Source organism: Manis javanica, chromosome 2 (assembly GCF_040802235.1).
Source record: "Manis javanica isolate MJ-LG chromosome 2, MJ_LKY, whole genome shotgun sequence".
NCBI classification, from domain to species: Eukaryota; Metazoa; Chordata; class Mammalia; order Pholidota; family Manidae; genus Manis; species Manis javanica.
The window spans coordinates 47,395,731-47,422,535 of NC_133157.1; the positions used below are offsets into that span (position 1 = coordinate 47,395,731).

Genomic DNA, 26,805 nt, shown 5'->3' on the forward strand with positions numbered 1-26,805 from the left:
GCCTGACTACCTTTAATTGATGCTGATAGGTTTGGTTTCCTCCTTGCACCCCTGAATCTGTGCAGGCTCTTCAAAGGAACAGTGTCAGCACTCCTCCGCCACTAGGCAAGGAGTGTCTTTACACCTCACATGCCCCAAAGGGATTCTCCTACTGTTCCATGGCAAGCAGTTTAAACCTGCAAGATTAAGTTCTCTTTGTACTTCTGATGCAGGGGAGATGCTCTCTTCTGGTTTGATTTTACCACTCTCTATAGAGATCCTGCTTCTCTCAGTAGAGGCTTGTGTGTCCCTTTAAGCAGACCTATACAATGAGATGAGACAATTCCACCACGGTTCTCTTGCCCATGCTGACTGTGTTTTGTCCACAGGAAACACTAACATCTATGCTTTGCCAAATTCTAGGCATGCAAGCCAGTCCCTACATGGCAGGACTCTCCCATTCACTCTCACCATCACAACCACTAGCCAGCCCACCCCTCCCTTCTAAAAGAGCTTTTGGGCAGCCACCAATCCACGGTACACATCTACCCCAACTGCAAGGGATATGCAGCAAGCTGGGTGGGGGGAGGCAGGATTCCACTGAAGTCTCTGTCACTAGGCTTGAGATAAGGGCTGGCACTGGGAGGACTCAACACTCCAGCCTTTTTCCAAGAATCCTTCCTCTTCACCTATCCACTCATTTTCTAACTCCAACACCACCAATATGAGTAAAGCATAAAGAGCTATAGCAGTACTGACTTCCAGGCTTATTCCCACTACTTCTACTGGGAGTTCTATTTCAAAACTCAGGGTCCTCACCAAAACTTCTAATATCCTGTTTTCCAACTATCTCCTCTATATCTGATTACCCCAATACTTTAGGTATTACATGCTCATCTCCTTGGCTACAAGGCTCTTCAGGATATTGCTTCCAAATACTTGCTCACTATTCACTCTGGAGTCAATTTCCCTCACCTGCTTATCCCAGTTGAATATAGTGCTACTTGGCAGTCTTGTTACTCCACTGTACCCTGCCACACACTTGTGTCTTTGCATATACCCTTCATCCTTCCTACAATGCCTTCCCTTTCCCTGCATCGGGGAAACTTGAAGACCTCTCCATGTATGTTCCAGGGAAAATATACCCCCACAGTGGCAATTATCATCTTGTAGCGAATAATCATTTTTAATGCCTCTATTAGCAAACTTAAGCTCCAATTTCTGAAAATAAAGACTATATCCTTTTAACTTAATATTACCAGAACCTGCCTTATAGGAGGTCTGCAATATATATATGTTGAATAACTAAATTAATGCCTTGAAAATGAATGATAAATAAAATGGGACCTAATAAAAAGAAGATATCTACAGTATTTCAAGATGAATCATAATTTCATAATTCCACTAATCACAGATCAAGTTGTCCCATTAAAAACTGAATGCAATTTGACAGCTAAATACACATAAGTAGAGTAAAATGACACCAGTATAATTATCACTAATAATAATTCAGACTACTGGAAACAATGAAGGTAGGCAAGACAGGATTAGAGAAAAATGTTAAAGAAATAAAATTCGATTACTTTCACATATATCCTGTAACAAGCTAATTAGCCAAGTGTTGCCAAGTACCAGTCCCTGCTGATATGTCTTAATGAATAGATAATTTGATCATTTTAAATTGGCACATTCACTGTGCTAATGCAAATGAGCAAACCCAACTGTCTAAAAACAACAGCTTCAACATCAGCTTATGTTTTTAACTCAGCCTTTATCAAATTACCCTGAACCATAAATTAATAGGATTTCATTTAATAAGATTTTATTATAATCTAACCTAAACCCTAATCCCTGGACTCCACACTATTCCATTAGTTTGGATAACATGACAATATATTGGAAAATGGTTTATTGGTTCTAGGAAGGTAGGCACATACATCTAATATATTTATATGTTAACTTAATCAGACTACAAACAGCTATCAAAGCCCAAAGTTACTAGGAGGCAAAAACAATACAGTTTCCTTTAAGGAATTCCTCTTACGAACTCTAATTTCAATCTACTGAAAATTTCCTCTGGAGACAGTTAATAGTCAAGATAACTATAAGACATTTCAAAATTCTATTGTGTCCTTACTCATTCTATCATCTTTAGTATTGTTTGACTCTATGTGATATGATAAATTCAGGTGACATGTATTTTTATATGCTCATTTTCTTTAGCTAGGGAAAAGAACACACAAATTATCTTAAGTGTAGATGTGATCCACTACCACAAGAATCCCAATAAACAAGGATGACAGGACACAAGGTCTCAAAAGTCCACTCAATCTACTGGAAGACTAACATGCAGAATTCACCCTAAGTCACTTAACTATTTGACTGGCTCCACTGAGTTTGGAACCATGTCTACCCATTTGAAATAAACTGACCTCAGAATGCCTAGTTTTATTTCACAAACTGCCCTGAAAACTTGCCAAACAGTCTATCATGAAAAGCTCAAAAGTGTCACTGGTGGGTAGAAGCCCAGGCACTGAAAAGACAAAGGGACAGCAAAAGTCTTAAGACTCCTGGTAAGGGAGCTAACATAGCTGTCTGACTTTAAGAATTTTGGAATAGACCTTTCCCGCCAAATCCAACAAATCATGGCCCACCATCTCAATTACAACTATCAGATAGTAGCTATAACTGTAACTAAGTGTCAATAGCTTTCTTTTACTCCTCAACAAGAAAATTCAATCTGAAACAAAATTACTGCTAGTAATTTGAGAACATTTAAGTATTAGTAAAAACTACTGTGGCTTATGGTTCACAAAGTGAAGTGCTCCAGGACCACCAGAAACTTACTCCACTGTTTGGTCAACAATGGTACTCAAAGAGGATTATGTAAATGTCACATATAAAAAGTAGCATTTCATATGTAATAGAAACAGGCAATATGCTTCTTCTACTTCATTTCAAATATGTTCTTTTTAATTTGTATTTGTTCAGCAAGACTTAGCTCATGAATCACCTACTCCAGGCAATCTTCCTATTATGATTTAGTTGGCCCTGTCTGGGCTCAAACAACACCCTGTGCTTCCCTGCATTGAAGTACTTATCACAGGGCATTGTAACTGTAATGACTATCTTTCCTATGCATTGTGAGTTCCCCAACAACTGTCCTTATATCTTGAGTTCCGATGTGTTCCAAAGAGGTTCTCCATGACTATTTACTGAAGAATTGATTCCTTCATGCATTTTCAAGATCCTAAATCAACTGTACATCTTGCCAAAACTGTTACATGTTTCAAACCTAACAACCAAGGTATTAAAATAAAGGGATTACAACAACCTACGTTTTTGTTCACTAAAAAGTACTCCTATCTTTAGACTTCAGAATCTCCCAGTTATGATTACAAACAGAACACTATGAAAGAATAATTTTTGACCATTAAGCAGTAATATATCTCAACAGGAAGCAGCCTTGATTGATGCTGATTCTAGGGCCATCTCAATCTTCTTTTGGTATGTGCTTATAGGAGTCATTACTCTGTGTGTGTGTGTGTGTGTGTGTGTGTGTGTATGTATTCTATTTAGGCATAAATATCTGGCTAAATGTGATTTGCTTATTTATAGAAGGGCCAATGGAAGCAAAAAATAATCACATAAGTTTGAAAATATGGCCAAATTTCAAACAATGCTGAGGTTTCTCTCGTGACATTTAATTATCTCTACAATTACAAGGCCAATCTAAATACAAAGATAGTGAACCTTGTTTACTCTTTCAAAACTTTTTAAAAAACAGCTTAACTTAGAAAGAGACAGTAGAGCACACCGGGTAAGAGCACAGAGTCTGGAACAACACGTGCTGGGTTCAAATCCTGACTTTGCCAATTCTAGCTTTATTGACTTTAGGGAAGTTAATCAAACTGTGTCTCCATTCCTAAATAACAGTGATACCAACTTCAAAGAGCTGTTGGTAGTACTCAATGAGCTAGTTAATATATGCAAACAAAGTCATTAGAATAGTGACTGGTACATAATAAGTGTATGTAAATGTTAGCTATAACTGTGCTCAAAAAGATAGTGCAGGAGGATCTCGCTTTCCAACTTCAAGCTCTACTACAAAGCCACAGTAATTAAGACAATTAGGTACCAGCACAAGAACAGACCCACAGACCAGTGAAACAGAACAAAGGGTCCAAATATTAATCCAAACATACATGGTCAATTAATATACGATAAAGGAGCCATGGACCTACAATGGGGACACGACAGCCTCTCCAACAGCTGGTGTTGGCAAAACTGGACAGCTACATGTAAGAGAATGAAACTGGATCACTGTCTAACCCCATACACAAAAGTAAATTTGAAATGGATCAAAGACCTGAATGTAAGTCATGAAACCATAAAACTCTTAGAAAAAAACATAGGCAAAAATCTCTTGGACATAAACGTGAGTGACTTCTTCATGAACATATCTCCCCAAGCAAGGAAAACAAAAGCAAAAATGAACAAGTGGGCCTATATCAAGCTGAAAAGCTACTGTACAGCAAAGGACACCACCAATAGAACAAAAAGGTATCCTACAGTATGGGAGAATGTATTCATAAATGACAGATCCAATAAAGGGTCAACATCCAAAATATATAAAGAGCTCACACACCTAAACAAACAAAAAGCAAATAATCCAATTAAAAAATGGGTACAGGAGCTGAACAGTTCTCTAAAGAAGAAATTCAGATGACCAACAGACACATGAAAAGATGCTGCACATCGCTAGTCATCAGAGAAATGCAAACTAAAACCACAATGAGATATCACCTCACACCAGTAAGGATCACCACCATCCAAAAGACAAACAACAACAAATGTTGGAGAGATTGTAGAGAAAGGGGAACCCTCCTAACACTGCTGGTGGGAATTAGGTCAACCATTGTGGAAAGCTGTATGGAGGTTCCTCAAAAAACTGAAAATAAAAATACCATTTGACCCAGGAAGTCCACTTCTAGGAATTTACCCTAAGAATGCAGCAGCCCGGTTTGAAAAAGACAGATGCACCCCTACATTTATCGCAGCACTGTTTACAATAGCCAAGAAATGGAAGCAACCTAAGTGTCCATCAGTAGATGAATGGATAAAGAAGATGTGGTATATATACACAATGGAATATTATTCAGCCATAAGAAGAAAACAAATCCTATCATTTGCAACAACATGGATGGAGCTAGAGGGTATTATGCTCAGTGAAATAAGCCAGGCGGAGAAAAACAAGTATCAAATGATTTCACTCATCTGTGGAGTATAAGAAAAAAGCAAAAACTGAAGGAACAAAACAGCAGCAGACTCACAGAACCCAAGAATGGACTAACAGTTCCCAAAGGGAAAGAGACTGAAGAGGATGGGTGGGAAGGGAGGGATAAGGGGGAAAAAAAGAAAGGGGGCATTATGATTAGCATGTATAATGGGGGGGGGGGGCACGGGGAAGGCTGTACAACACAGAGAAGACAAGTAGTGATTCTACAGCATCTTACTACGCTGATGGACAGTGACTGCAATGGGGTATGTGGGGGAAACTTGGTGATGGGGGGAGTCTAGTAAACATAATGTTGCTCATGTAATTGTAGATCAATGATACCAAAAAAACCCCATAAAAGGCAGAAACAAACAGAAAAAAAAAGATAGTGCAGCTCCTAAATGAGTAGACTAGATTTAAATCTATTTATCATTAGAAATTAATAATAAAAGAAACAGTTTATTCCAAAGCATCAGCCAGGTTATCAAAGGCCTATAACTGACTTCCTCAATAGAGTTCAGAATGTGATCAAGCTTGCAAACATGAGAAACCCTCATTTTTAACCTGTAGCACTTTATGTGAAATTGATTAATTGAATATCTTCCTGCAGTAAACTTAAGGTAATGAATCACAATCCATATACCAATTGAAGGTAATTAATAAAAAATAAGTGTCTTAAGATCTTTAAGCCTCAAATCAATCAATGATGAATATTTATAACATGAACTCCATATCTATAGTGTTATATTAGAAGCCATTTTTTGTCTTCTGTAAAGTTTTATAAATTACATCAGTTTTTGTATATTTTTAGTATTTCAAGTCATGGTTACTATGTTGTTTATAAAGTCATCTCTTCCATATACTACTACTGTTTTCTAAATCGTTGCTTTTGTAAAGAAATCAATTGGTTTTTGTACACTGATCTTACATCTGTCCACCATATCGAATGCTCTTATCCACTCCAAAAGCAACAGCTTTAAATAAATTCTAAGTACTAGGAGCTTTGAGTTTTTTATTTTGCAGTACATATGTACCTTTTATTGTTTTTTCTTGAATTTACAATGTCCAGAACCTTGAGAAAAATAGTAAAGTTAGCATCCCAGACACACTTGGATTCCTAACATCAGTGGAACTGCACCTAAATGAAATCTAACTTGGAATGATACCTATGTCAGTATAAATACCCACCCTACCCTTTGTCCTGTGTAAGGCTTTTTACCTTGGATTCTATATTATCTGTATTGGATGATAACATTACCAGATCTTATATCTGAATGACCTACGTAGTTTTTCATTTCGCCATTTAATTTTTAACTTGTGTCATTTGTTTCAAGGTTTGTCTTTTAGAAACAGTACAGAATATTAACCCAGTATGAGACTTTCTTTTGATAAGGGAATTCAATTCATTCACAGCAATTGGGATAACTGACATAACCAGAATTATTTCTACATTCTTGTTAATATTTTGTCCTTTTAGCTTAAAAATTTTTTTTCTGTTTGTTATATTACTTAGAAATTATAAATCACTAATTGTTGCTAACAAGGATTTAACATATTTAAATTCACTTTTCTACCAACATCAAGAAGAGCTCAGTTTCCAAACAAAATTCCACCCTTAGCATGTTCATTCTTCACACTGTTGTGTTCCCATTCTCTACTCCCACTACTTGCTATGTTTTTAATCTTGGACTTTAGTTCCTCACAGTTGTTTTTCCTGTTTTACATAAACAATTATTTTAAATTAGCCATAAGACTTACTTGATATTTTGACCACCATTCAACATTTCTTCTCTATGCTTTCTTGGATTCATTTTCAGTTTGGGTGGAGTACATCCTTCAGGAATATTTTTTTTCCCCATAAAAATCAGTAAGAAATGTTCTTGAATCTTACACATGTGAAAAAGCCTTCATTACCATCACTCATAAAAGGCAGAAGAGGGAAGGGTTATGCCAGGTTCAAAGTGATTTTCCCTAATAAACTGGAAAACAATGCTCCAGTCTATTCCAGGACCCACTGTGTTACCAGTAAGAAACTGAAGATCAAGCCAATTTTCACTAAGTTTTTCTTTTCCTACTCATCTCTGAAATCTCTTATAGCTTTCTCTGAAATCTCTTATAACTTTCTCTTTATCAGTGAAGTTCTGGAGATGGATTTGGGCACTAATAGATTTGCACTTATGCCGCTTAGTTTTCAGAGGGTCCTAACAATCTGCACTGCTTTTTCAGCTCAGGAAATATTTTCTATCATATTTTAAGTTGCTCTCCATTTTCTCTGTTTCCTCCACCTGGACTTCTTATAGAAAGATACCAGAACTCTATACTGTCTCACAATCTCTTAACTTCAATTTTTTTTTTTTTTGCTCTGTTCTGAAATATTTGCTTGAATATTCGGTAAATCACTAATCCAGACTCTATTTACTGGGGCAATCATGCTTTTAATTTATAAAACCTCTTGTTCTTAAATTTCTTTTCTTTCACAGTATTCTTGCATACAAAACAAAAACATATTATCATCTCTTTCCAGCATCTCAGGACTTGGATTGTTTTGCATTACCTTCTACTCCCCAAGCTCTCTTTCTTCTAGAAATAGATTCTCTGGTTGGTCATGCTGTTAAACTTTCTCAGAAGTCTGGTAAGCCTTGATTATCCACTTATATTTATGAATCAAGGCCAAGTTGATTGTAGGGAGGTAGCATGGGTTGCTTATGAAGATGTAAAGAAATGTTTACTTAAATAAGACTCCTATTCGAAGGGCTAAAAAAACAAATGGTAAGGGATGGCAATGAGCAGCTTCACTTCAGGGCATCTATGACACAAGCAGGCAGGGGATAAATACACTATTCTTCTTTCCTTGTCTGCTAAGAGAAATTTTATTCTGGTAATGGTGGACTTCAATGTATTTTCCCCTTGAGCAGATTTCCATGCCTGTTATGAAATTCAGTTGCCACAATATCTGATTCCTGAGTCCTTCATCAACACTAGAAACCCATCCCAAGCAGGCAGTTCCTTAGAGAGTTTTAACCAGACAACAAAGTTACCATTACCTGATATTCAGTTGGGAGCAGACAGACTCCACTGCTCTGAAGACAGTTCAGGGCCCCATCTTCATCAAACTCCACCCATCCCTTCTGATTGATGTTCTTGTGTTCTCATCCCTTCACAGTGTTCAGCAACACAACAGGACAATGACTTTTGTTTTAGTATATTAGTAAGCCAGTGAGTATCACAATGATATAGGGTTGAAGTGAAAAATCACAAACAATTTCTTCAATGAGAATTGTAAGCAATCTATAATCTGTCAACTCCTCAGAAAAAACTCAGCACAATATTAACACTCAAGCAAGAAAGTGACACCTTGAGTATAAACTCCAGACTTTGTGCAAAAACAAACAAATAAAACAGAAAAACATAAAAGGTTCAAATGCCAGTTAAACACATTTTATTCTACAGATATCTATGTGGGGTTTATAGGGAAGAAATAAACATATTGTCACAGGATGGGATAGATACTTGACCTTGTATATTGGTCTGTGTTTCTCTTTGTCTAATTGCTGCATGCTGACAGGTTCAGCCTAATTTTGCTCTAGGCATAATCGATACTATGGCTACAAGGGAATAGTAGTACAGCACTTCTTATCTGTAAAACTCTTAAAGTACTATACATCCTGGCTTCTTTTTGCTGATGTGGGGAACATAGGAAGCTGACTGACTTCAAGGGGTAGCAATTCACAGAACTCGGTGTCAATAGAACAGAGTGCAAAGTGTCCAAAGACTTTTTATGCAAGTTCTTTTATAGAATATATTTTCTCCTTTTCTCACAGCAGTAACTTACAGACCATTAAATTTCACACATTTCCTATTCATTTTCCATGTTAAAATATGGCTTATGACCCAGAGTAGAACTATCACAGTATTCTTCCTTGAAAGTTAACTTTTAACTATTTGATAATATATGACTTTTAAAAGGCCAGCAAGTCATGGGCCACAAACCTAGCCACATAAGTGATGTTAAATGGTTCAAAAGTGTGTACACTTTTACAAATGAAAAAATTAACCCTGAAAACATCTCAAAGGATAAAATTATCAAAGGTTGTAACTGTTTCCATCAAGAAAGACCTTTAGCTAGACTTAACAACCACAGGTAAAATGGAAGTAAAAGACCTTAGAGTTGTAAAATCCAAGTAAGAACAAAACAAAAACCACACTTCCAAACAAGAGAAAAGTAAGCAAGCAAGTCTCAAGGGTTTTAAAGATACATTGATTTTCACCAGACTTAATTTGTTAAGCTACTCACAGAGGGTAGGTTTTAAGGCAGGAACTTGTGGTTCTCTCAAGTTTATAAACTATTCCTTTTTGGCACAGTTCATTTTATAAGTCAGTCAAAAGGAAACTGATATGTCTTACATATAGTATTTATTCCATTGAGGTTGAGATAGTAAGCTATAAGGTTTTATTTTAAGCCTTCTTGGCCTATCTAAAACTCACGAATCTTTAGGTTATATTTAATTCAGATACCTCATATTTAATCTTGCCATAAACTCTTAACAATATAGGTAGAAACATTGGAAGAAAACACATCTTCTGAGGTTTTAAAAATCACTAACAAGTAATCTTGATGTCTAAAAGAGAACATAAATTTTTGTCAGGTGTCATATATATGATATACTATTAAGTATCTGATAATTCTTACAAGATTTTTGTAAAATCACACAGCTATGTGAAAAAAAGCTTTTTCTGCCACCTCTATTATTTCCTAGGATATAATACTTCAGATGGAAAAATCTCAGTAAAAATAACTATGGGGAAGCTATAGCTAATATAGCTAATATAATAAGTAATGATTATAATTATATATTCAACATATTATTTATAATAACTGTTATAATAATTAGTTGACATGGTTAATATAATATAGCTAAACTAATAGATATTAGAGAAGATTTTAAGAGGTGAATAGTATCTCTTTCTTCTCAAAGGACCAGGAAGCCACAAAAATATAATGGGAGTTTGGTGGGGGGAGTCTGAAGTAGATAAACAGAGTTTACCTGAAGCTTCCAGAGGAAACATGGAAACATATTACTGGAAGCCAAGGTCAGAGTTGGCAAAGAACTAAACACAAAATCTAAAAGGGAAAGAAGTAGGAGGAGGGGAAGAAAAAGTAAGGTTTCTGTCTTGGAGCCATAGAAGCAAGATATAATCCAGTATATAGATGGGCTGAAGATCACAGAGCCAGATATGGTACTGTGCTGACTTGAATGGGGAGACAGGAGATCATGTGCTGATTAACTAAGAGTTAACAGCCTCTTCTTAAGGAGCTTATACCAGTCTCAGACATTTCCAAATTGTCCATAAGCATATTACACAGGTTGGTCAATTATTGTCTAAGGGTTCAAAATATGATTTGATATTGCCCTTCCAAAACCTATAAAGTTCAGAAATGTTCTCGTTTAGGCCTGGTAAACACATCACCTTAATTAACTCAATAGAGCCTTGGTTTAATATTCCCTACTACTGATTTCACATCAGATGTGAGCAGATACTGGACAAATCAGAGAAGTAGAAAATAGTCCTCTGAAGAGGAAATAATTAAGCTAACTGGACATTACTGTACATGAGCCATGAAGCCATGTACTCTGACTGTCATTCAGGCATCTCTGAAGGCAGCCTGAATGATTTACATTAAATATGGGAAAATACTGTTACTCATAGCATCAGGAAGGCAGGAACTATTAAACATAACCAAAAAGCACATGAATCAATTACCATTTCCAGAAAAGAACACTAATTTAGGAAATAGATGTCACTCTCACTTATTAAGCAAAGATTCTGATATGAAAACTTCTCTCTCAACTAAATAGACATGTTTAAAACTTCCAAGGCTCCCGTGGGAATTCCCACAGGATGCTCATTCTTGGATCTCTCCCCAGAATACTCAAAAGACACTTCCTGCAAGAATGTAAAAGGCACTTAACTTTTACTGAGCACTGCCTGACCTGAGGTTGTATCTTCTGCAAATTAAGTCTCGTGATGTCTGAGTAAGAAAATTATAAGGATTATCAGTAACCGCTGACAGCATTTCCAGATACAGGGAGGAAAAAGTTTCTTAATATTTTGAAGTGTTGATTTATTGATGTGGCTTTGGATAACTCTTTTAACATTATCATCTGTATCCAGTTAACTCTAAACTGCTGCTACTCACAAGGCTAAGTTCCCTTCAGATCACTTAGCTCCACTGGTCTTCCTCATGGCCCTAAATGTAATGGGAATGTATCCACAGGGGAAGCAGGTGAGAGACTAAAGATCAAACCACTCTGGGGAAGGAGTATCCATCAAAATGCATGACAAGTAAGATGTAACAATCATACTTTTTGGAAGCACATTTCTTACCACTACTAACACTAATGTTACATTACTAATTGATATTGATAATTTGTATAATTATTATTTAGGACTAGTAAAAATAATGTCTATTAATGCCTTAGAATAATAACCATACCAAAACATACTTCCTATGTGGCACATCTCCTTCAAATTTTTCAAATATTTTCCCCTCACAGGGTCTGAAGAAGGATTCTTACAATAAATCAAGTTGTCACATAAGCACAACACTGAGATAAGCATACTACAGACCAGCAAATTCCACTATAGTTTAGTGACCACCAAAACAGAGATGGAAGACAGCCTTTAAATTCTTCTACTGATCTACCTGTTTACTTAGCTTCTGCTTACTGAGGTTGTATCTTCTGCAAATTAAGTGTCGTGATGTCTGGGTAAGAAAACTATAAGGCTTATTAGTAAGACTTTTAAGTCTTAAGACTTTTTTTTTTTACTATCTACTCAATGAATTTGAGCCAATAATTGCTTAAATATGGCTTCTTCCTATGAGAAAAAATAAACACACATGAATTATGAATGTATTTCATGTAGTCTTGTCAACTTAATGAAAGAAATAGAATACAACTGAAAGTCATTTCAACTAAATTTAATCCAAATATCTACTCTAGAGTTAGAAAACTTATATTTTCAAAATAATCAGTCCTCTCTTTTTGGCTGCTTTACCTTGTAGCTAAATGACATTGAAATGATATGAAATAATCACTTCATACTGAAAAGTAAGAAAAAATACCATCTCCTACTTGTAGGACATTTCTTTTGTATTTTTCAAAAGACTTAAATAACTCCACTTCTAAGTTCTTATTAATGATATTGTCTTTGCTTATGCATAAATTTGGGCAACTATATGTAAACATTTCACCTACTATTCATCTTAACAACACAATTACACTGGATGTTTTCCCTCATTTCTTTCAGAAGTACCACAGAAGAATAAGATACTGACTTCAATTCATAGCACTGTTTCTTAATAAACATTTATTGAATAAATAAATGAACCTGGAAAGTCACTCCAGTGTTTTCCAACCTTTTCCATTTCATGGCACACTTGAAAAATGTTTATTAGGGTACTGAGTAAATAAATGAAACACCAGGTGGCTCAATGCTACCAGCCAATGACTTCTGGCACCCTGAGCTTATACAACTACCTGGCTGCCTGAGAGCTGAAAGAGATAATATTTTGGCACCTTTAACACATTTACAGCATTTCAGTGTTCCCAGAACACTGAGACTAATTGAGAAACTGAGAGATTCTCATCTATGTATTTTTCTGCCCATTTAGCATACTCCCACTTTTATTACCTGGAAACTATTTTTCCTTTAGGGAATCAACCCACCTTCATTCCACATAATCATGGTGGCACAGACAATTCCAGGGTCCTGACATTTCACTGACCTCCATTCTACACAGGATGGCCAATTAAAGTGCCCCCTTATCTTGCCATAATGATTGATTTAGTGTATACACATGACTCAAGCAAGGTCAAGCCAAGCATCTCTACATCTCTTTTCCTTTTGGATTGTGAGTATAAGATTATAAGGCTTTGGACTTCCAACCAATTCACAAAGGAAAGAATGAAACTGTCCAGTGAATATTCTGTCTAGCCACAGTTGTTCTAAATTCTAAAGCTAATAAAAACTAAGACAGGGGGGTTTCTGTTACTTGTAACTAAAGCATTACCTAGAATTTCAAAGACCAAATGCATTTCCTGAATATGAATATATACATACATATATATATTCATGTAATATATGTTTTATATCAGTGGCATACATACATCAGGTAACCTACTGTATGTCTTCTTTAGATAATCTCCAGGCCCTTTGTCTGTGCATTAACTATTCTAAAGAGTTTACCCTACAAGGTGTCAACACTGAAAGAAAATCTTTGGTAAAAGCAGGATCATTACAGAAAGTAAAGGGAGAAATAAAGTAGGAAGCAAGTTGAAATGATTCACATTATGCATAAACCCTGAGACAAAAGTACTTTGAGTACATTACAGATGCACCTGCAGAATCAGACCAGAAGTCTTGTCAGAAGGAAAACTTTATATAAGATATCAGCAGTTTACTAAACTGAAAGGAACAAGTATGACAAGTATTGGGGATAAAAAGGAATTCCAAGTATATTAACTTCATATATTCAACAAAATTATTCCATCTCCACCAAATTTTTTCCTATAGAAACACATAATTTTCTATAAAGAGATGGACTTCTTCTTCACCATGATTTAAAAGAAACACAAGCATAAACACTAATGAACAGAAGATAATAAAAATACCATACCTACTTGATTAAGAAACACTTCCCTTCACAGGAAATGAATTCTAGAGATTCTATCCAATAGGAAAAAATTACAGATTACTCTGCCAAATATATGGTAAGTGTTCAAAGGAGTGGGGAAAAGTCTTACTAATGCCTACAGCTTTCTTGTTACATTCCAAGTTCTGTGCAGATAGGAAGAGTGATTGTTTTTTCCCTCACATCCCAGCATGTGACTCAATGCCACATATAGCAAGGACTAATATGCTTTAGCTTATTAAATGACTGAATGAAGATAGAATCAAATTGTAAGAGGTTAAAGAGAGATTAATACCTATTGTATAGGTACCTTTATCCTGAATTAATCTATGTCCACTTTAAAAGATCATCAGTTTTAGAACTAAGGGATATGAATCTTGGAATAGGCTGAAGAGTTAATAAAAGAGTTAATAAAAGAGTTAATAAAACAAATTAGCAAATGCACTAATAAACAAAAATACAATAATCATGTGCAGATATCCTGGTAAAATGTGCTTTCATTATAAGGAAATGTTTGCATCATTAAGTATACATCAACTCAGAGTAAGGAGAAAAAAAGAAAAAATTGGGAAAGTAAAGACAAAAAAACAAAACAAAACAAAAATCAACCCACCATTTAAAACCTTAATAAAAATCACCTACAAAGTAAGAATCATCTACAATTCCAACAGTTAAGCCTTACCCCCATTACTGTTCCACTATTTTCTTGCTTTACCTGAGAGGAATCTGCTTGGGCTAGTTCTGTAGTGACCTTCAGTATTTGGCGGAGATTTTGTCCTTTATCTTCAACAAGGAGATGAGTGAGCAGAAGAAGAACGTGCCCAGGGATCACTGTGGTAATAGGGAGCAATGACTCTACTGAAGCCACCCAGTCTCTTGCTGCAGACTCTTCTCTCATTACTTCAAGGACCCTCCAGGCTGCAAATACTGAACCATACATGCTGGTTATGGGGAATGCAAGCTTGTAGGAGACCTGAAAAATAAACACAAAAAGGGTATGAATAAATGAGGTAAGTATATTTGTCAGAATATTCTAACATCCATTTATTTGATATTTCATTCTAAGAAATCAATCCTTCCAACAAAATGAATACAAAATTTTCAATTCCTAACAAAAATATCTCTGAACAAAGGGTTATACTAAAAGAAAATAGTCATTAGATGGAACTCTAGAATAGTTTATCACTGTTACTCATATTTACTGAGTTAAGGGAAGTTAAGGCTGAAAAAAAAATTGATCAATACACAAGGTTTTGAGGCCACAGAGTTTGGAAAAGCCATTATCACTAAACAATTATTCACCAGTGAGAGGGAAGATTGGGGGGAAAAAAAGAACACTATACTGGCCCAACTCCAGGCCCTAGTAAAAGCAACCCAGGCAGACGGCAGATTTCGACTGAGGCTCATTTTTGTAACAGTATGTTGATAGGAACAGAGTTGTTCATCTGGAACCTGGGAACTCATTAATAATTGTGAATAACTTCTGTAATAAGAAATAGCTTGACAGCTCTAAACTGAAATGATACCCAGAAAAGATGTTATATTTAAGTCAACCTGAGAAATGGCTCCTCATGGAAATAAAGTAGTACAATCAGGAACAGAGAATAGATAGAACTCTGCCAAGGTGAGCTATGTGCCCAAATGGGTCAGAAGAAGCCAAAGACATTAAAGCAGCACTAGATACTGTCTGCTAATGAAATAATTCAATTCACTTAGGAATGTGATGAGACAAATTAGAAATCTCTAGATTTTAACTGTCTTGCTATTAGAGAATGACTTAGATGGATAAGAGTAATAATTAAAAGGGTGGGAAGTTAAACTTTATAATATTTTTTAATAAAAGCCTGTGCTCCACACCAACTCCTTGCAGTGCAGGTCCTTGGACCAATTCATGCGCAGCACGTGCGTGCGTGAGTGCGTGCGTGCGTGTGTGTGTTGGGAGTAGGGGGGTTTCTTTCCACATCCAACATCAAGCAACTCTTGAACATCAGCAAGGTGTCCAAGAACTCAATTCTGACATTATATCTGCCCAGAGAGAGCACCAGATTCCCCAGGTTAAGGGCTCAGTCCCACAAGACTGCCCTCTACCCCTGGCTCCAGACACCAGTCGCAAGCCACAGACTGTTGTTACCTCTGCTTCTAACCAACCTTTCACAGACCGCAAGTTCCAAGGACCTCTATTAATTTGCTAGAGCATATGGGTAAAGAGAAACAGTCCATCTCCATATCAATAGGTGACAAGTTGGGTGGGGAGCAAGAGGGCACCTTGACAGGAGAGGTTTGGTGGGGTCCTTTTGCAGCTGGGTTGTGAGAAACACAAGCAAGCAGAAGGAGACAACTGCTTATACAAAATAAACAGGTTTCTCCCACTTTATTTTTCCTTTTGACTGATTTTGGTTTCAAAGGTTTATTTGCCCCGGGCTGGGAACATATCTTCTCTGCTGGAGTTGTAGAGAGGCTCACAGAACTTAGGAAACCACTTGGGTTTACCGGTTTAATAGATTCCCTAAAGGATATAAGTTAACAGCCAGATGAAGAGATACACAGGGCAAGGTCCCAAATAAAGGAGCTTCTATCCTTGTGGAGCATGTGGCCTGGCTCAGTGGCATGTGGAAGCACTCTGGTTCCCCAAGCATGGAAGTTCTGTCCAACAGAGGAGGAGGATGCAGAAGGGGAGATGTGCTCTTCTCAGGGGTTCTTATGAGGGCTTCATTGCAGTCATGATTGACTAAATCATTGGCCCTTGGCTGATTCAACCTCCAGCCCCTGGGTGGGGTCCAAAAGCCTCAATAACATGACAAGACACCCATTTCAACTTTAAGGCTCTTAAGGGTTTTCAGGAACTGTGGGTGAAGATCAAATATACCTGAGAAATATATATTTGGTCATCTGAATGACCAAATATATGTTTCTTATAACTCATATCACACAGCTTTATTGCAATATAATTAATAAGCCATAAAACCCATCCTTTTAAAGTTCACAACTTGGTGGATTTTAGTAATTCATAGAGTTGTATAACCATCACCACTATCTGATTTAAGAACATTTTCATTATCCCAAAAGGAAACCTCATACCATTAATGGTCACTTCTCATTCTCAATCCCCCCGGCCCCTGGCAACCACTAACCCACTTTCTGTTTCTATTCTTACTTTTTTATGTAACAGGAATGACACAATATATGGTATATATGGTCTTTATGACTGGCTTCTTTCATTTAGCATGTTTTCAAGGTTCAGCCACATTGCAGCTTGCATTAATGCTTCCTTTCTTTTCATTGTCAAGTAATACTGCATTGTATGGATATGCCATACTTCGTTTATCCATTCACCAATAAGCATTGGGGTTGTTTCTACTTTTTAGCGAGTATAAATTATGGTGCTGTGACTAGTCCTGTAAACATTTTTTTAAGACATAGGTGTTCAATTATATTGCGGATATGATTAATAATGAACATTTATTTGAAAATAAGTGCCACTGTAAGAAATGGAGGAAGCTCCATTTTTTATATGAAAAGATCTCCCATATGAACATACAAGATAGTGATACTGTGCCTGGAATGCTAATTATTTTTTAAAAGGGCTGAGGGAACACTATATTTGTATTTGTTTGGATATGCAAAGCAAAGCATCTAAATAAATACAGAAGAAATTAAAAACCACTCATCTTCATTTTCTGTTTGAGATGGTGGGATTTGGACAACTGAAATCAAGGGTTAGAGGAAACTTCTCATTACATATCATAATTTTTTAATCATTTTGTGGGTAAAATTGCAGTATTTCCAGAATCTCTCGCCTGGCCTTAGTGCATCTTCATATCAATAGGTGTTACCAAGGGGTGGAGAGAAGTAACATCTCCATAGCAATAGGTAATTATAGAGGTGAGTGAGGGGAGAGGCTGGGTGGGGTCCCTTCTGCAGTCATCACGAGAGACACGGGAGAGCAGAAGTGGATGACTGCTTGTAAGAAATAAATGTTTTTCTCCCACTTTATTTCTTCCTTTGACTGATCTCAGTTTCAAAGGTATTTTGCCCTGGGATTTTCCCACAGGAGTTACACATTTAAATATATTTAAATTTTTAAAAATTAATTTTAAAAATTAAGTATCTAAATTTACTGTAGCTCTATGTCTAAACATTTTTCCCTCCAAGATGAAATCCATTCAAGGCTAGAGTCAAGTTCTTTAGACTAATGACAAACAGCATGGGACTTGAGATTTAAAAGACCAGGACTTCAGCACAGCAATGCTAGCCATCACTGTTAAACAATCTGAGCTTTCCTTTCCTCCTTTGTAAAACCGAAGTAACGACTACCTTCCTGCCCAGACTGAGGTAGCTAATGAAACAGTATCAGTAAAGTGTCTAGCACAATACCTAAAGTTACAAAATACAGGGAAATAGTGCTGTCATCTTTAGGAGAGAGAAATGAAATTGGTGGAGTGAATATGAAAGAAAATAATTAGAAGTCACCATTAACCATAAATTCAGTCAAAAGCAGCAACATTATTCAGACTTGTAAGAGTAAACATACTGAAACAGAAAAGCAATCCTACTTTATCTGAAGTACTATGTCCAGGTTTAGGCTTTGGCTTCTGTCTTTGCTTGCCTGAAGTTAGAGCAGCAGGAGAAAGGGACAATGCTGAATACATCACAAAACAGTCTCTCTGTCTCAATGAGTGACAGCTGCCACTGGCACAGTCCCAGGGCAGGGATGAAACCAAGGGATTTCCCTCAGCACCAGCTACCAAATCCTGGCCCCACAGCCTGCGGGGGGACTTGTAAAAGTGCTGGTAGGCTCTGTGTTCTAGAGGAGAAAGTAGATGTTTAAAAATAAGACATTTATGTTAGGTGAATTATATTTAAAAGAAACCATAGAAAAATAACATGTAAATAAATATTAAATGGTTTTAAAACATCTTTTAGAGATATAAAAGAGTTGAGAATCTTTAGCCTAAAAAGCTTTTTAATAAAATTGTTCAGGTACATTAAATATTAACAAGACACCTGATAGTACTCTTTTGTCTAAAGATGACTGGAAAAGACACTGTGAATATAAGTGAACAATATAGATTTTTATTAACTTTAAATAACAATTGTCTATAATAGTGACTAGGCTTAATAAAAGTAGAACAAGGATTTGATCAAGAGAGCCAGAATTTTGATCAGGAGAGGAAGTATGGAAACTCTAAAAGTAGGACAGTTTTTTGCTAAAAGGGATTTAATGACTTACCAGACCAGTAGCAGAAGGCCGGACTAGATAAAGCCTAAAGTGGGGCTTTATGCTCTAGTAAAGAAAGTGGAAGAATCTAGTCAAGAGTTGAGAAGCTTGGGAGTGGTTAATTACCATGAAAAGACAACCCACATATCCTCAGTATCCACATTATTCAGAAGACAAAGACAGACTTAAAAGACTGAGGACTTACTAATTCCTTTTAACTTCCAACAAAAGCTTTTAAGAAAACAGTTTACCTCAGCTGACTATTGACTTACTGTTTCCCTGTAAACCTGAAGCTCTGTTATTTACTCCCAAGTTCAGCACTAAGATGATAAATTTCTGTGCATACACACAAAAATCAAAATGTAGGCAACAGGATGTAGGCTAGGGAGACAAAGAGCCAAAGTCTGAATCTCAGCTCTATCCTTCACTACTTGTATAATGGAGGCAAGTTAGTTAGCCTCTCCGATCTCAGTTTCTTCACTTATTAAATGAGTATTATAAGAATATCATCAGGGAAATACAAATCAAAACCACAATGAAATAGCCATTTACACTCACTAGGATGGCTATAAGCAAACAGTAAATGTTGCCAAGGATGTGGAGAAATTGGAAGCCTCAGACACAGCTGGTGGGAATGTAAAATGGTGCAGCCCCTTTAGAAATCAATCTGGCAGCTCCTCAAACAATCAAAGTTATGGTATGATTTAGCAATTCTACTCCAAGATATCCACCCAAGAGAAATGAAAACATGTCCTCAAAAAACTCCATACGGGAATGTTCATAACAGCATTATTGATAATTTCCAAAAGGTGAAAACCACCCAAATGTTCATCAAAAGATGAATGGGAAAATAAAATGTGGCATATCCATACAATGGAATATTAGTTGGGCAATATATAGTTGCTTTTGGAGCAATAAAAGTGTTCTAAAATTGACTGTGGTGATAGATATACAACTCTGCAAATATACTTACTAAAAACTACTGAAGTGTATACTTTAAGTAAAATGCATGTGAATTTTACCTCAATAAATCTATTCAAAAATAAATAATAATCAGGCTCCTACTACACAACCCTTGGCAAGTTATTTATTTTCTCTATGCCTCAGTTACCTCTTTGGTACAATGAGACCAATAACATTACTACCTCAAAGAGTTTGGGGAAAAATATAATGACTTATGATATGACAAAGCACTTACAATGGAGCCTGAATATAAATCATGCTCCACTAACAACCTCATGAGACAGGAGCCATGTGGCCTACTTTGCCAGAGCCCAGAGAGCTTCAGCCACCAGGTCACACAACTGCAAATGGAACACCAGTCATGCACCACAATGCCTATTTCACAGTTATTGTGAGAAACAGGAATTGGCCCATGTAACAAATCCTGACATAGAGCACATGCTCAATAACTTTTTAACTTCAGCTATAAATAGGACAGCCATGATCTACTGCAAATATTTGTTAGGAGACAAATATTCGAAATGCTTTCTGCTTACTATATACTACCTCAAAGCAACTTTGAATACAACCTACTTTGCACTGCTTTATTACCAGGTCATACAGTTCATGCACTTTAAATTTGAATAAAGTACTTTATTCAAAAATACCAATGAATAAAATGCATGATAGACCCTAGCTCAGGCAAGCTGTCTCTAAATCTCTGTTGACTAACACAATTTTACAGAGAACTCTGCCCTACTACATAACTGAAGAAATTTAGCTTCCAAGTCTCTTCCCCCCTTTATCACACCCATCTACCCTCATTCGCTTCCAATAAAGCACAATTCTACCTTACTGGCTGTGCCAGCTATTAATGTATTATCTCTCAGCTCCAAATACACCCCTTCTTTGTCTTGCCTATGATACTGCATCCGTACCTTGTCAAAATTTCTCCTTCACCTTCTGGTGCAATGTTAGGCCTTGTTAGTAGAGCAGAGAAGAGGTGGTACAAGCATAGAGGAGGAAGGGGCTTTTTTTTTCAGGTTCCTGTGTGGTTTGGGGATTTCTCCTACAATGGCTGCCAGTGGTATGTGGGAGACCCTGGCAGGTGGTTTCCTGTAGATCCATTCAGCCAACAGCAGCCCACTCGCCCCACAGTGGGTGGCTTCCTACAGGCCAGCCCTGGTCTGCAGCACCCCAGCCAACTTCACCATCCAGCAGGCTATCAGACCCACATTCTTTCCAACTAGGTCATCTCCCAGGCTGGAGTGGGGAGACCCTCTTCATTCCTTTCTGTACTGTCAATCCTAGAAGTTATAGCTCCTCCCTACATTTATTATTACAATATTCCTTAGAGTCTCTTTTATAATTCTTAGCAATTAAACACCTTTTACTAGTTAATTCTTTGTACTTAAGTTTTGCTATGTTCAAATTACCAGTGTGATTTGTCCCTCCAGACCCTGACTCATACACTGGTGCTTTCTTTTTCCCCCACATTGTCTGGGGACAGGAGAGGCAAGATGTTAACCACTTTAGAATTTACAGCTAGTGTTTGTTTTTTAAAAATCTAAGATGACACAAGTAGGTGGTTCTAAATATCACAGTTAATAGCCTAAAAGAAAAAGATCCTGTTTTCTACATATCACTACAGAATATAAAAAGCTTACTGGATTATGTTAATCTTCTGTTTTAAAGAGATGAATGGCTGGTTTGATATCTAACATTTTTTAGAAGAAGGTAAACTGTGTCTTATTTCATAGTTATCAACACTTTAGAAATGGACGGTAATGCAGAACTGCATGGCACAGCATATCACACCCCTAAAAATTAAGACACAGTGCAATTGAATAAGGCTAAAAGTGCTGAGGATGCAAAGAAGAGAGGGTAATGAATACTGACTCAGGGAAGCTGAGAACATTTGGGTCTTGAAGCATGAGTAGGTCAGGCAAAAGAGACAAAACAGCATTATGTGCAAAAGCAAAGATTCAGGAAGAGAGTCAGAGCATTCACAGCATGTTAAATGTATAGGTATGTTTGGAATACAGAGTTCTGGACAGGTGCAGAAGAAAAGCCAAGAATAAACTGTAGCCTAATATTTTTAGTGGTCACATGTCCACTCAAGGCCTCAATTAAGCAGCACACTATCAGGAGGAGGCTATTCATAGCCCGACAGTGCTCCTTCCTCCTCCCTCTTCATCAGCTGCTGAAGAGAAAGTCTAGCTATTAGTGTTGATGAGTAAGATTCACACACACCTGAGCAAATAGTAAGCTGAGTATGTACATATTGGAGTTTGGGGGATCTTCAGTAAATATCACTTGTGATTTTAGGGAACAGAACTCTTATAGTATATCCTGCCCTGCCTCTACCCCATTCAGAATCCAATAACTGTTCTGGGAAAATCAAGAGGGAAGGCAAAAGGCTACCAAAAAATGCAGGCCTCATTTTGTATTTGTATTAGGGCAGATGCCAAAACATCCTTCTCAATGCAAATAAACTATTGCAAGTCTTTAAGTTATAGTCAAATTTTAGTTTAGAAAGCTGTGGTATACATTTAGTTTGCCAATCTGCTAATTTCTGCAGCATGCTCAAACAAGGAATAACAATGCCTGGATTTTTGCTGCTAACACATTTAACAATACAGGATTAGAGGTATCTCTGCTTTTGCAGATTAAGCAACTGTGGCTCTAGCTTGTATTTATGTAATGCCTCTCTCCATGGAGACTTAAAATGCTTCTTCAGTTTTACCTTCTGCAATCCTCATTAAATCCCCATAAAAGTAGCAGCTGGCAAGTAACACTACATTTTATCAGAGGCAAAACTCAAAAAGCAAAAGAGAAAAAGCCTGACAAATGTGGGCCTAGAGCCCAGCCACTAACCAGACAGTGATGATACTTTCATGTTACGTAACAGAAACAGTGAGACTGACGAAGCAAAATAGGGTATGCCTAGCAAGCTGGAATAGGAATGAAGTGTGACGGGCCTGCTGTCTTCCAACTGAAGGCAGCAGAGTAGGGGCACACACAAGAGACATCAAGAGCCATTATGCCAGGGAATATGGCCTAAGGTGCCACATTCAAAAATGAAGTCTTAGTTTTTACAGATTCCAGAACTTCTAAGCATTCGTGATTTCCCACCTTGGACAGTCCTAGATCTAGCAATATGCTATGCTGTACCTATTAATATGACAAGAAAAAAGGATTCCATGCTCAAACATGTTGGAGAAGCAATAACTTAATAGAACTACAGTTGACACTTGAACCACATGAGGTTAGGGGCACCAATCCCCTGGCATAGTCAAAAATCCAAGTATAACTTTTGATTCCCCAAAAGCTTACCTATTAATAGCCTGTTGCCAGAAGCCTTACCAATAACATAAAACAGTCAATTAAGACATATTTTGTGTGTTTTGTATTACATTATATTCTTACAATAAAGTTAGCTAGAGAAAGGAATTTCTATCAAACTGTCATAGATTCCAAATTTTCTAATATATTTATTGAAAAATATACATGTATAAGTGGACCCAGGCAGTTCAAACCTGTATTGTTCAAGGGTCAATTGTAATTTCTTTTCTGCAGGATTTCTCAAGAACTTTAACTAGAAAAAAGATTACACAGCATTTCCAAAACTTATTTCAAAAGAGGACAACTCTCCCCTCACCCAGAAGGATATACTAACATCTGCACCACTGCTTCACAGACTGGTGAAGTTCATGATAGAGCTTAAATCTAAACAGATACTTCATCAGTAGGTGAAGTTATGTGCAGAGACATAAATCCCACATTAACACTTTCTTAAGAGAAGCAAAAATGAACTTATTACCTTTTGGTGGTCTTCTCTGTAGGACTCCTGCTGTACCACTTCCAACAGGTTTAAAGCCAACTGCTGCCTAGAAGGACTTTCTTCATCCATGGATATGCACTCTTCCAAGGCAGAAGAAGACAGGATCTGCAGAACTGGCATCACTAAGAGCAAGGAAGACTTTGGGATTTTCTGACCCTCAGGAACAGAGAGGAGCTGCAAAGCTATTAATCAAAATAATTTACATTTTTAAAAATTAACACCATAGCCAAACAATATATTATAAGAGTGATATGCAAAAAGTTTTTTGGATCAGACACATAACTAAGATAATCAATTGCACCTTTTTAGAAAAGGAACATAAAAGTTATCTAAAACAAGCTGTTAACATATATAACTGAAAACTTGATACTCTTAGAGAGAACACATATCACATATTAAAGTACAGATCAGTTGTTTTTGGTCACTACGAATTTCCTTAAAATACAATTTAACATACATCTTTATAATCTGTCAAATCCTACTACTGGCCTCAACCAGAGCCAAGAGACCAGAGTTCCTGATCAGCAAATAACAAGACCAATGTGCATGCTACCCTTATAAACTCAGCTGAGAATTATATTAAGAGATGCTTAAGTACACAAGGTGATATAGGGCTGTCCTTCAGCCATAATTGCTAAGAAGTGGATCAGGAGATTGCTCAAGGAGGTGACATGAGTAGGGCGGCGGAAATCTCCTCCCAAAACCATATACATTTTGAAAATACAGTAAATACAACTATTCCTAAAAGAGAGATGAGAAGATAGAGTACAACTGCCAGGCTACATCTACATCTGCGAGAACTCAGCATCTCACAAAGGGTAAGATACAAAGCCATGACCCGCTGGGACTAGAGCACTCCCCCCACCCCAGCTCACCAGCAGGAGGAAAAGAATCAGAGTGGGGAGGGAGTGGAAGCACAGGACTTCTAAATAACCAGCCCTAATAATCTACACCGGGAGCACAGACACACATTGCATGGTATACTGGATATTGGAGAAACAGAAAGGTAAAATCTGAGAGTGGAAACTGTGAGCGGGGTCCCCACAGGCAGCTCCCCTGGAACAAAAGTAAAGCGGGTGCTTTAAAAGTCATAAAGGAACAAGGGCTTATCAGGTGGACAAAATCATCCTGGCACACTCAGCCCAGCAGGCTGGGAATTTTAAGGAACTACAGGCACCCTAACCCCCTGGGTGGCAACACCACTCTGCAGCTCCTCATGGTGATAAGCAGCCTGCTGTTCATTAGCTCCTGCTGGTGCTGCAAGTAAACTGGCTGACCCACCTAAGCTGTGGGCCAGCCAGGGAGCAGCCCTGCCGACAGCAACCACACAGAGTCTTCTCCCAGCATGGAGCTAACTGGGCCAAACCCAGAGGCTGCCCCTGTGTGCAGCTGCCCAGCACAGGGAGAGGAAACCACCGTAAAGTATGGAAGGCACAAAGGGGTGCCATTCTCAAAGGAGAACACACACCACTCATCTGCGACCCCAGCAGTGCCCCCAGGCTATCACGAGGGCTGCCTCGCCCATGGCAGCTCAGGGGATTAACCCAGAGACTGCTCCCTGTGTGTGGGTAACAGGCACAAGCAGCGGAGAAGGGCAAGGCAACCAGCAAGCAGGAAGGGGCTTTGTGCTCCCAGCAAACACACGTATCACTCACCAGCGATCACTTCTATCACCATGAAAGGCAGAAAAACCTGGTCCAGTCTAAAATCATTCAAACACCAAAGTGAGAGCCTGGTGAGACAGATATAACCAATCTTCCTGAAAAAGAATTCAAAATAAAAGTCATAACCATGCTGATGGACCTTCAGAGAAATATGCAAGAGCTAAGGGATGAAGGCTGGAGGGAGATAACAAAAGTGAAACAAGCCATGGAAGGACTTAAGAGCAGACTGGATGAGATGCAAGAGATTGTTAATGGAACAGAAATCAGAGAACAAGAATACAGAGAAGCTGAGGCAGAGAGAGATAAAAGGATCTCTAGGAATGAAACAATATTAAGAGAACTGTGTGACCAACCCAAACAGGAAAATAATCACATAATAGGGGTACCAGAAGAAGAAGAGAGAGAAAAAGGGATAGAAAGTGTCTTTGAAGAAATAATTGCTGAAAACTTCTTAAGCTGGGAAAGGAAATAGTCTCTCAGACTATGGAAGCTCACAGATCTCCCAACACAAGGGACCCAAGGAGGACAACACCAAGACATAAAACAATTAAAATGGCAAAGATCAAAGACAAGGACAGAGTATTAAAGGCAGCCAGACAGAGGAAAAAGATCACATACAAAGGAAAACCCATCAGGGTATCATCAGAATTCTAAACAGAAACTTTCCAGGCCAGAAGAGAATGGCATGATATATTTAATGCAATGAAACAGAAGGGCCTTGAACCAACAATACTGTATCCAGCAAGATTATCATTTAAATATGAAGGAAGGATTAAACAATTTCCAGATAAGCAAAAGCTGAAGGAATTTACCTCCAACAAACCACCTCTACAGGGTATTTTAAAGGGACTGCTCTAGATGGAGGTACTCCTAAGGCTAAATACATGTCACCAGAGAATATAAAATCACACCAAAGAAACAGAACAACCAAATATCAACTAAAGGCAAAAAATAAAATCAGCTATCCACAAAAGCAGTCAAGGGAAACACAAAAGAGTACAGAATAAAACACCTAACATATAAAGAGTAGAGGAGGAAGATTAAGAATGGAGAGAAATAAAGAATCATCAGACTGTGTTTATAATAGCATAATAAGTGACAAAAAAGTGAGACAGTTAGATAGTAAAGAACCTGCCCTTGAACCTTTGGTAACCACAAATCCAAAGACTGCAATGGCAATAAGTA

The 26,805-nt window shown here is 37.4% G+C and overlaps 1 protein-coding gene and 1 non-coding gene across 8 annotated transcripts in view; both read right to left on the reverse strand.

The window, feature by feature from the left end:
• FOCAD (focadhesin) overlaps nt 1–26,805 on the reverse strand; it is a 347,741-nt gene that overhangs the window by 177,764 nt on the left and 143,172 nt on the right. For all 7 annotated transcript variants that reach the window (XR_012127690.1, XR_012127692.1, XR_012127691.1 and 4 more), the window contains 2 exons: nt 23,936–24,138; nt 14,668–14,925 (listed from right to left, as the gene is read on the reverse strand). Coding sequence is in view for 4 of the 7 variants with exons in the window: in XM_073228431.1 (XP_073084532.1) it covers nt 14,668–14,925; nt 23,936–24,138 (461 nt within the window). In the remaining 3 variants the exon portion in view is untranslated. The remainder of the gene's footprint in view (nt 1–14,667; nt 14,926–23,935; nt 24,139–26,805) is intronic.
• Nucleotides 18,615–18,743, reverse strand: LOC118972792 (small nucleolar RNA SNORA30/SNORA37 family). The gene has a single exon (XR_005061879.1). It is a non-coding gene; the product is annotated as a small nucleolar RNA SNORA30/SNORA37 family (small nucleolar RNA).